Source organism: Nilaparvata lugens, chromosome 4 (assembly GCF_014356525.2).
Source record: "Nilaparvata lugens isolate BPH chromosome 4, ASM1435652v1, whole genome shotgun sequence".
Classification (NCBI taxonomy): domain Eukaryota; kingdom Metazoa; phylum Arthropoda; class Insecta; order Hemiptera; family Delphacidae; genus Nilaparvata; species Nilaparvata lugens.
This window is the reverse complement of record NC_052507.1, coordinates 72,544,521-72,558,803: the sequence shown is the minus strand read 5'-3', so window position 1 is coordinate 72,558,803 and position 14,283 is coordinate 72,544,521. Positions and strand designations below refer to the sequence as shown.

Genomic DNA, 14,283 nt, shown 5'->3' with positions numbered 1-14,283 from the left:
TTTTGAGCATTCTCTCAGCTTTCTTTAGCACATGATCAGAAAATTTTGGAATGTTTCACTTTTCTAGCACCAACGTTATTTAATACTCCCTGTGGACATAAAAAAGGTGTAGGCAGGAGACAACTTTCTGCAGATTATTGCATAGCCATCTGACGATGTTTCTGGTTATTATCGTATGAAAATATTGTTTGAACTGCAGGCCTGCACAGTAGTACACTTTTTTTGAACTGGTAAGCGTGACATTGTTTTTTTTTTTAGTTTGTAATGTTATTGTTTATAGTGTAATATTGTTAGTATTTTTATAATGTTAAACTGATAAATGAAGCTCTCTTTCCTTTCTTTTTCTTGTATTTTTAGTTTTTTTACTCTTTTTTAATTTGCTTTGTTAACTGTAACACTTCTTTTTTATTTCAAGCAGTTCTTTTTCTGCCCAAACAGGTTTTCGTAACCTTTGGGATTATTTTCCATATAAATTGATTTTTTGTAATGTTCTTCAGGGTATGATTGTGATTTTTTAGTTATATGGTAATTATTTCAGTAACATTGGTAATTTCATGCTCTGTATATATTGTAAAAAAATGAAAATAAAATGATTTGATTTGTTTTTTCAGTGAGGTCAAGAAATGTAGCTATGAAAGGACTTCAAAATTACGTTAAAATTCACCCAAAATCTGAGTTTTCTCAGTTTTTCGAGAACTAATTGATGAAAATGTTCAAATTTTATACACAGTTTTGGCAGAGGTCGATTTTAATGACATGCATTCATCATAGTGATTCAATCTTTATCTATGTTGATTTAGGGGCATTTAGTCATCATGGTGCCAATTTGTAATTCAATCTCGGTTATTTAGCATCTTTTGAATTCAGGTCTGGTTTGCTTCAAAGGGCTGACCTAACTGTTGTTGAAGTATGGAATAATTGAAGGCAACTGCAACACAATACTGGTTTCATGATTTCAACTGCATTTGAAATGATGTACTGGTTGCATTTGTTTATCATGACGAATCGAATGAGACCACAATTGGAGATGTGGCGGATTGGCTGACTTGTCAATAAACCCACAGACCACAAACGGAGCTAGAATGTCACTGAATCAATTGCCGGATAATTATTGAACAGGGTGGATAGTTGGCATCATTAGCTAGGCTTTATCCGTTTCGTATTTCACAAATGAACTGTTTGTATACTACAGTGTAGAGTTCACAGTATTGTACTTTCAAATTCTCTCAACACAACACAATTTGAGTTGCAGTATCTCTCTCTCTCACACACAAACTATCTTTCTACCCCTTCAAACACTCATATTGTACTTTCAAATTCTCTCAACATAATACAATTTGAGTTGCAGCCTTTCTCTCTCTCTCTCTATCACATACTCACACACAATCTCTCTACGCCGTCAAGCCCTCTTCTATAACACAATTTGAGTTTCAGTCTCTCTTTCTCTCTCTCACACACACACACAATCTCTCTTTCTACCCTCTCAACCCTCTCCTATACGTTTTCTTCCACTTTAGGGCTGTGTGGCAGAGAGGACCAGGAGTCCTAACTCCGCCCTAATAAAGGCATATAATCAATCAATCAATCTCTCTCTCTCATACATACACACAATCTTTCTTTCTACCCCCTCAAGCCCTCTCCTATAACACAATTTGAGTTACAGTCTCTCTCTCTCTCTCTCACATACACACACAATCTCTCTTTCTACCCCCTCAAGCCCTCTCCTATACATTTTCTTCAACACCACCCCCTCACATCCAGTCACGCTCTATCTCTACCCTCTCACCCATTCACATTCTCTCTCTCTCTTTCACTTTACTACTCACTAACTACTCTCCATCTCGCTCTCGCTTTCCATTTTGCTCTCTTCTTTCTCTTCCACTTCATTTCATTTTATCCATATTTCTCTGTCAACATGAGGCCAATTCAAAGTCGAATTACTGATCAAGCAATTGCATTGCAAAATTCCTGTTTGAATGATTGATAAATTGATTAATTATTCAAGTTGAATTGTTGATAACTTTCTCTGTTGACTTCTATAATTGCTATTGAAGCGATTGAATGGGTTATGAGCAATACGAACTTGATAACTGTGTGTAGATTTGAATACTGTTGATGAATTTGTAGTTATGATAATGGAAATAGGTATTGTATTACAACAACTAGCACTTGTGTAGGTGTTGAAATAAATCAGGTAATTCTAGAATCCAAATCAAAGTTATTTGGAGAAAACACTTGTATATCAGTCATATAGCCTTTCAAATTCTAGCTGTTTTCATTACAAGGTGATTCGATCTTCTTCTATTTCTTAATTTTGTCTCAAGGCTCAATTTGCTGCAATTGGGTGCAGTTTGAGTGCTTCGCTCACTGTGAATATAGATCAACCAAACCAAATGTTAATTTAGATCAACCAACTACCAATCATGACATCAGTTACAGAACATATATTGCTAAGGTACCTAGAATGTATTATAATTACTGCGCTGATTAATGTTCAAGCTTTCAGTTTCGTACACATTGATAACAACCGAAATACGTTTTCGATATTTTCATTAAATAAGATGCTGCAACAATTATTATTCCATGTGATTTTATTTATTTACTAGCCGTCAGGCTCGCTTCGCTCGCCATGTCCGTCTAGTCGGGGGGCTCCGCCCCCTGGACCCCCGACTGGATCGTCCAAAAGTGATATCAGCGGGCTCGCTTCGCTCGCCTGCATGTAGACCTCAGCGGGACCTCTGTACCGAATTTGAACGTATTATGTCAATTTGATCTCGAAAAACACCTGTTACTATATCGGCGTATCTTTGGCGAACAAAATTCGTTCACCTCAGCTAAACCTGTGTACTGAATTTTTTAAATATATTTCCATCAATTATTGAAAAAGGTGAGCAAACGCAGAAAAGCTGAGAAAACGCTAATTTTGGCTAATTGGATAAATTGGTATTTAGGAGGTCCTGGATGAATGCATTTTAATCTTCAACTTGTTGCCAACCTAACAAAGTCAACTCAACTTAATGTCAACCTGACAAAATTTTTAATTTAGTTACCAGAACAACTGTTTCGAAGAGGTACTCTCTCTAGATTATAGTTCTATATTAAAATATGGTATGGACATTTCAATTATAATTTTAAGATATTGGAATAAGAAGAATATACATGCTAAAAGAACTTTAAACCCTTAAAAACCACCCTTAGAGTTGAAATATCGCCAAAGGATTTCTTAGTGCGCCTCTAAAGGGCCAACTGAACATACCTACCAAATTTGAACGTCTTTGGTCCGGTAGATTTTTAGTTCTGCGAGTGAGTGAGTGAGTGAGTGAGTGAGTGAGTGAGTGAGTCAGTCAGTCAGTCAGTCAGTGAGTGCCATTTCGCTCTTATATAGATTCAACCATCACTAATTTCAGTGAACAATTTATGAATTTCATTTCCAAAATGAATATCCACCGCAACTTCTTTATCACAATATAAAGAGTTTGAATGCTCATTTCCTTATATTAATGTTGGAAACAGCTTATATATTATTAATTCCACCCCGCCCAAGTAATTCACCAACTTCAATAGACCACACATTTCCCATCAAATATTCATGAAAACTTCTCACGTAATTATTAGTTGAAATGAGCTACGGTTATTTGCCAGAAAGCGAGTGAAATTGCTTGCAATGCTAAGAAGGCAATTCGCCGAAAGTTCGGTGTTAACTGTTTAAACTGGAAACATTATCTACTGAGGATCAGCGCGTTAACTTTTTCAATAAGAAGTTTAGCCGTTTAAGCAATTGAGATGAATAGGTGTTTCAAAGTGAACTTTTCCGCCGCTCCGTTTTGGGACTAGACTGAGCGCATGGCTGTTTAGGAAAAATTCGGACACTTTTCCAACGCGTGTAATAAACTTTCAGTCACGTCCTTGTTTGCTTCCTACTTATAAATGGGAATTGAGCTGATGATAGTTCTAAATTGGTGTCTGATATTGAGATTTGTTAGATTAGATCGGATAATTTATTAGAGAGGTACAGAATTGTAAGCGAGATTAAAGGTAGCTACAATGAATTATGATAATCTGAAACCATGGAAGAGGTGTTTGATCCAGGTTTCTAGTGAGTTTTTGTTACAAACTCTAATCAATCCTATACTATTAAACGAGCAATTTCTGTTTATATGTTTGTATGTCACCGGATCTCGAGAACGGCTCTAACGATTCTCATGAAATTCAGAACATACTAGGTTTAAGATATAAAAATTCAATTTCCCTAGGTCTCATCCCTGGGAAAACTAGCTGAAGGGCATTAAAAGGATAATTATTATTCATCCTTGGAAAAATCAGCTGATAATTTCGTCGTCTGTTGATGATTGAAGTGAGATGGACTGAGACAAAATTATGACTCATCTTTTGTAATCATTCAATCAGGTACTTAGTTCCGGTTGCACAAAAGCCGGTTGAATTACAATCCTGATTAATTCCAGTAGAACCAATCAGAGAAGCCATCTTTTTTGAAATGGTGCTCTCTGATTTGGTTCACGTGAAATTAATCAGGATTAAAATTTAATCGGCTTTTGTGCAACCGGGCCTTTGTGAGAGAAATTTTTGCATTCCTCTGGGGAATTTAATCTCAATCCACTGTGATTAGATAGAACATTTTTGTATGATCTATAAATATATTATAATTTCTTCTTTCGTGATAAATGTTTTATGCTTTCGTACTCCAGAGCGAAGTTCGGTCCCCCGATATCCAGTTATTTATTAAATAAACTCATTTTCATTACACATGCATCTTACATTCAAATGGTTATCATAAATGAACATGCATTCGCACTAAACATGAATTACTGTCAATCTACCAAGGAGTAAATAAATTTTTCCCACATCAAACTAAGGATAAAATAATATTGAATACTGTATCATGAAAATTAGAATAGGCAAAACAATGATGATTTTAATGGATGAAGAGAAATCTCTTCCAACGGAAAAATTATTCAGAATGATGGATATAATAAGTTAATACTATGAGACGAATATTCAATGTAAGGAATCACAACAAACCTCAACAAACATAAACCTCCATTTGACCATTATGTAGTACAGTATAATCAGTGTAGCTTTTTTCGAGTAATGATAAGAAGTAGATAATTTAAACATGTTTCTAATTCTATGTTTATAAATTGAAAGTCATCATATCTAATCGAAATTCAAGTTTATTTGAACTCATTTCGTTTGTTCATGGCTTATATTTTATTTGATAACATGATAGTGAAGAAATTTGAAAATCCTTTCTTTTCGATGATCTACTGGAATATAGTGGAATACTGAACTAAAATTTGTCAATTTTCACTAATATAGAGAATAATCTTTACAAATTGAGTCGATGTGTGGCTGAGAATCTCCTCCGTATAAAATGCTTATCAATCAGCTTAATTATTAACCAAATTAATAATTTATAATCAACCATTCATTGTTTTGATAGTTTCTCACATACTAAATTTCGTATTTTTATGTTGGTACTTCTCACACATTAATGTAGCTACAAAATTCCTAACCTAACATCAAATTGTCGGTCATTTTATATATTTATTTATTAAATAAAGTAATGTTTGAATATTTGAACATCAGAAATTTATTTTGTTATTGGTTAATTTGTTATTGCTAAATTTGGAAATTTCTATAGAATTCTTTTTCAAACTATTTGTGTAATTTCTAATGTTATTAATTTTGAATATTGTTATTATATTATCGTAGCAGGATTTTTTGTAATGTTCGTGTCTTGATCATTTGTTCTGTTAATCAAGAATGTATTATGTATCTGATTAGGATAGCAACTCCTATTTGTATGAGTACTTGCTCAAGAACAAATAATAAAACTATTTGATAATCAATCATTCAACTATTTAACCCAGCTGATATTTAGTCAACTGCAATATTAAATATCTCAGTTGACTGAGAGATTATTTGAAAAAAAAATGAATTTATAGGCTAATACTAATTTGAAAATGCGGGAATTCTCAACTCAGTATTGGCATTTGAAAATTGATAAATGATTACATCTGGATGAATGATGAGAGAATAGTTGAGATGCCAAGTACTGCTATTGAATTCTTTACAATGTGGAAAGAGAGAGCGTCAAAAAACTGGCTATAATATAATATAATATGTAGGGTCATGGTATGTGAAGAATGGTATGCCGCATTTCTTTATTCTTTTACTCCTCTAGCCTCCCCCCCACCATTTGGACAGCACCTCTCGGGAAGATGACAGCTTGGACGGTGAGGAGGGGAAGCACACGCCAATATATTTGCTCCAGAAATATTTATGACGATCTTTAAGAAAAGGGAAGTGAGCTGTGAAGAATGTAACTGCATTTTATGACGTTTTAGTTTTCTGCTGTGAAGATTAGCTAGTTACTTTACAATATCGTTTTTATTTCACCTTAGGGTCATTTGCACAGTGACAGTTTAAACTAAATTTCATTTTAAACTGAATTAAATCCGTATCAAGTCTCGTTTGTTATGATTTTTTTTCATTTTGAGTTTGAACCATCAGCTGATTAAATTCAGTTTAAGCTTTGACTGTGCAAACCTACGGCCCTTAATATAATCATTATTCAGATTATTAAATCTGTGTGTTTTTAGCGTTTTCTCAGCTTTATCGAGAACAAATGAACAGAAAATGTTCAAATTTAGTACAGAAGCTCAGCCAGGGTGTAATAATGCTGTGTTAGAAGGAATTTGCAATAACGTCAAAGATACGCCCAAAATTAGCGTTTTCCAGCGTTTTATTGCTTTTTCTCAGATTTATCGAGAACAAATGAACAGAAATTTTTCAAATTAAGAACAGAAGCTAAGCTAGGGTGTAATAATGTGTTAGAAGGAATTTGAAATAACGTAAAAGATACGTCACAAAATCTGTGTTTTTTTTTGCGTTTTCTCACTTTTTATAATTGATGGAAATATATTCAAAAATTCAGTACACAGGTTTAGCTGAGGTGGGAAAATTTCAAAGGCTAGACTGGAGTACAATAATTCTCAAAATATCCTAACGAAGTTTTCCACCCTGCACAAAATAATTGAAATTAAAATCGGTGATTGAATCAAGCGAGGAAGTACTTTGACTTTTTGATGGAATGAAGCAAGCTCAAATGAAAAGTGCAGGCGAGCGAAGTGAGCCCGCTGATCCCATTTTTGGACGATCCAGTCGGGGCCCCTCGCTAGACGGATATGACGAGTGAAGCGAGCCTGACGGCTAGTTAATTATATATTTATGTTTTAATAGTTTTAACATATTTTTTATTATGCATTGTTGATTGATTGCAGGAGGTCGACGACGCACGGCATCATGTCTGCGCACGGCTGTGTTCCTGTTTGTGGTGACATTCGTGTGGCTGCAGCTGCACCTCACCAACCTGGGCGGCGGAGGGGGGCAGGGGGGCACTCTCAAGGACACCACCAACGACAACGACTCCTCCGCCGCCATTCTCAGCATGGTGCCACAGGTGAGAGCTTACGGTTAGGTTAGGTTGGGAAGGGAATTTTGATTAGGTCAGGTTAGGTGAAGGTGGATCAGGTTAAGTGGGGATCGGGAATGGGTTAGGTTAATGAAGATTGGGTTGGTAGGAAGGTTAGGTTAGGTTGGGGTGGATCGGTTGCCATGTTGAAAGCATGATGGTGCCACTGGTAAGCTTAGGATTTGTAGATAAGAAAGGAAATTTTGGTGAGGTAAAAAGTTTAGGTGGGGATTTTTTTAAATTATTTTACAAAGGTGACTTTCTATAGTGAGGTCCACGTTATAATGGCAGTGGATAAAGATAGAAGAATAGCGATACCGATTCTATGCATCAATTAATTATATTTCTACACTGTCAAAAACATAATTGGCATCATTGTGGACCTAGAAAAGGATAGTACCACCGGCTTTGTCAAATGATAAACAATGATAGCAAAACCAAAGTAGATCAAATACTGTCATTATAACGTGGACCTCACTAAAGAAGTATTTTAAGCCTAGGTGATGAATGATAATATAATGAAGGTTAGAGTTATGAATGAATAAAAATTATAGGTTAAAATTATATAGGTTATGCTATCCACTCGAATTGATTTGAGTCCACTTTTCAGTTCAGAAATAAATAAACTAGAATATTCGAATTTGATTTGATTAAAAACAGAATATAATAGAATGGTTACATTCAATAAACTCTCATAACTTGAAAATATTGAGTTATTAAGAATTGGGGATGGGTTAGGTAGTAGGAAGGTTTGGTTGGAGAGGTAAGTTGGTATAGAAATGTTGGTGCCACAGTTAAGCTTGCCACAGAATAAGAAAGGAAGTTTTGCTTGATTTGAATTGAATTTAATTGAATGACTGCCTTTATTTTTGAGTTAGGTGATGTTATATAAGGTTAGATAAGTTGTAGGTTGGGAACAGGTTAGTTTAGTAGGACGGTTGGTTAGGTTAGGGAAGGTTGGTAGGAGAGGTGTGGTAGCATGATGCAGCAGGTAAGCTTACCACACATTAAGGAAGGAAGGAAGTTGGGGTTTGGGGATAGGTTAGGTTAGTAGGGCAGTCAGGTTGGGTTAGGGTAAGTTGGTGAGGATCAGCTAGTAAGTTTCAATCGGTAGAAAGAAGTTAGTTTGATTTCTTTTTCAGTTATCTTGTTTAAATAAATACCTTGACATTGAGGATGATATATTGATGCACTTTAATTCAATGACTCTTTCAGGGTACCAAATCCCTTAAATCGATTGCTTAGTTCATAATTTTTCAGTTAACATTTATACCTACACATATCGGTGCGGGATTGATTGATTGATTGAGTACTTTATTTATGTAGATTACAATATATACTGGCTTATACACTTATATACAATAGCTTACAATACAGCAAAATTATAGATCAATTTACATAATATAGACTAAGAAAATAATTATTGAACTGTATATTATATGAAAAAGCAATTTGTAATATAATAACCATAGATAATTATATTGTTATGCATCTACATAAATTGGCGGAGCTACATATCAATGTCCTTTCTTCGGAAAGAATATTAAAAAAATATCCTTCCCACTAACTCTCTACCAACTCGGGATATGATATTGCAAGATGACAATGATAGTGGGACCTATTATTTAACCATTTAACACTACTGGTTTAAAAAGTATCCCGCTCCCGTCGTCTCTTGCGTTTCGCGCCCATCCAGCACAGGTGTGAACAAGCTCTAGTAGAGCAGGCTCTAAACAGTCACCCTTTCAAATGGTTGTAGGAGTAGGCCTACCTAAAGCAAGTCACTTAAATAATATATGAATCATGAATTAGATATTATGCCAACTGCTATATCAATCGATTTCCGTTGAATTTTGTAATACAGCATCACCAAATTCATATTATTCAGGGATTCTAACTCAGTGTTAACAGATAATCTCAGTCAATGAAAAATTGAAAACTGTGATCGAAAATATGAGGATAAAGTGAAACAGTGATCGGTTTTAGTAAGGTACAAGGTACAAACAAATAAGAAGCAGCTATAAAACAAAAAAAAATTTCCTTCTCTCAAATTTTATCATAAATTTATATTTTCTTTACGTTATTATTGCTTGTTTGATTTTTTTTAATTTATCAGTAAATTTGATTGGTATATGATTTCAAAGGAAAATAATAATTGTTCTTATAGGTCATAGATACTAGAGTTCGCGCCTTTGAATTCGAAGAATTCGAAGAACCTCGTCAGAAAGACCCTGAGGTGAGATGATAAAATGAAAATGATTTATGGGGATCCCATCTGTGTTTCATTTAATGTGCTTCGAATTTCATTGCTACTGTATTTCATTTTTTTCGCCCTTGGATTTCCATTTGCTTTGCTTTCCTCTCTGCTTTATATCACTTTTTATTTTATAAGATTTACAATGAAATTTTAGGCACGAATTCATCTAATTTTTCCTTTGTGAGAGCAGAATAAATCAAGTCAAAATAAAATGAAAAGAAAAGGTAATTCAATCCGTCCAGGTAATGAAGGGGCACAACCCTGCGTGAATCTGGATCTGAAGGTCTCCGGTTCGATCCCAGCCGTCGTCAATATCTCTTTGCTCCAATTTTTTTTCTTCATTGAAGATTTTCAAAGTAATTCTTGTATTTCGTAGTTTTCACCCATTGAGGATCACGGGTTACACATGCTATTATTAATAGTAATTATAATATTAATATCGTGTGACCTGGCTATAGCTCTGGTCTGGTGTCAGAGTTTCATTATTGCTTATCTTCGAAAAATTTTTATCATAACTGAAAGTCTTCTGAAGACGTATTCCTATAGTGAGGTCCACGTTATAATGGCAGTGGATGAAGATAGGAAAACAGCGATGCCGATTCTCTGCCTTAATTAATCATATTTATACATTGTCAAAAACAGATTTGGCATCATTGCGGAGCTAGAAAAGGATAATACTACCTGCTTTGTCGAATGATAGACGAGAATAGTAACACCAAAGTTGATCAAATACTGTCATTATAACGTGGACCTTACTATAGCTACATGTAGCTGGGTGTGTGAAGACCTTTGAACCGTTCAATTTATTATAATTCTGCATAGGACCGACCATCTTTATTAAGATTATTTTTGTATAAAACATATTTCGTCCTTAATCGCATAGTTATCGAGATACTTTGGAAAAAGTGAAATGTTGCAACTTTACCACAACCCTCCTACCAAAAAACGACGCTCTGAGTAGTGTGACTTTACTTTCTACTAAACAATATAGAGGTTGTATAAAAAGGTTTGGCGTTGGAGGGAAACTTTAACTTCGGATGTTGAGGTTTCAATGTAGTTGCACCGTATACTATATGTATCTTACTTAATTCTTTTGATTTTTGACTATTTCAATATTTTGTTTGATTATCTTAAGGCTTTGAAAGGCTAAAAATAAACTTTCTACTGGTGATATTTTTCAAAGTTTCTCGATTTGTTTATCATCAAGCTATCAAGATTGAAAAGTTTTCTCAGGAAAACATTTTTTCCGGTCATTACTTTTTGAGATATGAGCGCCTAAAGTTTAAATTTTTGGGACAGAACATTTCAAATTCGGTAAGAGGTAAATCCATGAGATTTGAAGGATAAATTCTTCATGGTATTGTTGATCTAGTAAAACAAAAATTTAGATTTTTGAGAAAGTTATTCAATTCACCAAAAATAACTCAATAACTAAAAGTTATTTTTGGTCATTTTTATTGAATTGAATAACTTTCTCGAAAATTGATATTTTTAGAAAATTTTTGTTTTACTAGATCAACAATACTATGAAATCTATCTTATAAATCTCATGGATTAATCTCTTACTGAATTTGAAATGTTCTGTCCCAAAAATTTAAACTTTAGGCGCTCATATCTCAAAAAGTAATGATCGGAAAAATATGTTCTCCCGTGAAAATTTTTTCATTTTGATAGCTTGATGATAAACAAATCGAAAAACTTTGAAAAATAACACCAGAAGAAAGTTTATTTTTAGCCTTTGCACAGCCTTGAAGCTTGATGGTGTACTATTATAATGTTTATTCTTCCTACAGATAATTTTTCTACCAGGGTTCATATTATTGTTTCTTTTATGTTTGGGTGTTTTCTTTTTCTACGAATTCACAAATAATGATGGAATTGATGAAAAAAGCTTCAAGCTGATACTCACATATCAGTATCAGATTCCGTGTCCGGTTCAGTGAAAATATTCTTCCCATGTGTTCTAATGGGGGGCTATCCTCACTCAGCTTGGCTGCTCGAGTATGGATAGTCGCATAAGAACTCATAGGAATCATTTTTCCAGTGAACTGATCACAGACTCGAGACTCTGATATGTGAAAGTCCATATTTATTGGTACTCAGCTTCAGCCAGCTAGAAGTGACCAGTGGTCAGTTTTGATTGGTCAGCTTCATTGACCTTGATACTAATATAATTGTAATTAATGCTTGAATGAAAAAGACTAAGAAATTGTCAAAAACCACAGATTTATTGATACTTAGAAAGACCGGTTTCGGTTATTACACCATTGTCAATCTCTGATAAACTGAGTTTATCAATCTCTTGATAAACTGAGTTCATCAATCTCTTGAGTTTATCAGAGATTGACAATGGTGTAATAACCGAAACCGGTCTTTCAAAGTATCAATAAATCTGTGGTTTTTGACAATTTCTTAGTCTTTTTCATTCAATATGAATAATTACCACAATATCAACTTCTCAACTGCACAAAAAGTAATTGATGCTTATTATTGATACTGTGTTTTGCAGGTGCTGCACAAATTTCTGACCAGTAAGCCGCGAAACACAACTCATAGCCTGAATGGCTCGAACATGAGTGTGGACGCCCATCGCCTGACCATTGATGAGATCCGCCACAACATCGAAAAATACAATCAAATGCAGACTGTGCACAATGAGGACTTGTTCGGACCACTGCTTAACGATTCACTTATCATTGTTATACAGGTGCTTGTAACAATCTAACTGATTTGTTTATTAATGTTTTATGCTAGTCATTAGATATTCATTGATATATAATCTAATACTGTCATAGAGGAAATATAGCATAAGAATATATACCATGATTTAGGGCGCTTATGTTCCAAATTTATTTATTTATTTATTCCAAGAAAACATAGAAAGGCTCACAGACAAACTCCAGTACGAGCTTTAATGGCATATATGATAGTATAACATTACAAAAAATATAACAAAAGAAAATAATATCGCACTTCATAGAATATTCACGTTTCATTATAACTAATAAGATTAGAAGAGAACGATATTTGGGTTGGATTCCGGAAAGTTAGTAAAATTAGTAAATTTCAATGTTAACTCAAGCTGATAATCCTAGTATAGTGAGGCTCACGTTTTAATGGCAGTGTTTGATTAGCAATGGTATTGCTATCCTTGTCTATCATTCAACAAAGCGGATAGCGCTATCTCTTTCTCGCTTTGCTCTGTTGCTAGATCGTCTTTTAACAATGTAGGATTAATAATTATTTAACAAAATATTTTATTGTAATTATGCAAATTCATTATTGATTTATTGAAAAATATAATTTATTGCTTGATAAAATATAATTGATTATCTCAAACGAGAATGAACAGTTGATATTACATCAATAAACCTGCTATCAGCTATCGTCTATAGAAGACGGAGGATCGGCAACGTTGTTCTCCTATCTTTCTCCACTGCCATTATAACGTGGACCTCACTATAGTTGGTTTTCATGAAGATATGTGATTCTGGTAGTCTCTCACACTGTGCCGTTCTTACACTCTCACCCGGCCAAACAGTAATAATAGACAGTAGTCAACAGTAATCAACTTGAGTTAATGAAAATCGGCTTCAAATTTGGAACATGGACGTGCTATGCCATAGGATATCTTCTTATGCTATATTTTCTCCATGATACTGTTTAGATCAGTTTTGGTCGATGAAATGATCATTTTTAAAAATTGAAGTCTCATGAAGCATGGGAAAAATAATTTTGTCTATGATATATCAGATTGTCAACTAGATTAGTCTCTCTGGTTGTCTAACGTGTTCACCTTGTAATCTATGAACTCTCGTTCTCATTAAGATAAAATTTTGAGACCTGAGTGTTTTTTTACCGCAAATATATTCTTCACAATAGGAATTTTGATCAAAATATAACAGGCGTCTCTCCTCCACATTTATACTTTTATATATGTGACATTGCATTATTTGGAATTGCATTGAACTAGTATGTTTTGGCATGACCTAATCCCTATTTCTGAAGTGATCCGTGGTCTAGTGGATAGAGTGCTTGCGTACCAGCATAGAGATCCCGGGTTCAAACCCTCTCAATACCAAACGTTTTTTAACCAGATCACTCCCGTGTTATCGGATGGGCACGTTAAACTGTCGGTCCCGGCTGTTGTATGACAGTCGTAAGGCCCATTGACGGCTTAAATTATATATATTCAGGCGGGGTGGGACCTTCCCGCAAGGGACTCCCCACCATCAAAAGCCATACGAATTTACTTTTTTATCCCTATCTCTATTCTCTTTGTTCAACATTGGAATAATAATACTTTTCATGTTAGCTGGATTTTTTTAATTTTACCTAAATTTGGGAGAGAATAAATAGTACAAGGTGTCCTTAGTTTTTTTCCTCCCGATCTGTGTTTTTCTTCTAAGAAATAAATAAATAGCTGGTTGACGTTCTCTCATTCTCAAATCTTGTAGGCCTATTTGTATTTATGTGATATGTTGTCGGATGTATATTATTCTCCAAACAGATATTCAAATTTTTTTTACTT

The 14,283-nt window shown here is 34.3% G+C and overlaps 1 protein-coding gene across 4 annotated transcripts in view; it reads left to right on the top strand.

The window, feature by feature from the left end:
• Positions 1 to 14,283, top strand: part of LOC111055281 (alpha-1,6-mannosyl-glycoprotein 2-beta-N-acetylglucosaminyltransferase) — a 299,287-nt gene that overhangs the window by 261,157 nt on the left and 23,847 nt on the right. For all 4 annotated transcript variants that reach the window (XR_005571119.1, XM_039426386.1, XM_039426387.1 and 1 more), the window contains 2 exons: positions 7,305 to 7,483; positions 12,262 to 12,459. Coding sequence is in view for 3 of the 4 variants with exons in the window: in XM_039426386.1 (XP_039282320.1) it covers positions 7,305 to 7,483; positions 12,262 to 12,459 (377 nt within the window). In the remaining variant the exon portion in view is untranslated. The remainder of the gene's footprint in view (positions 1 to 7,304; positions 7,484 to 12,261; positions 12,460 to 14,283) is intronic.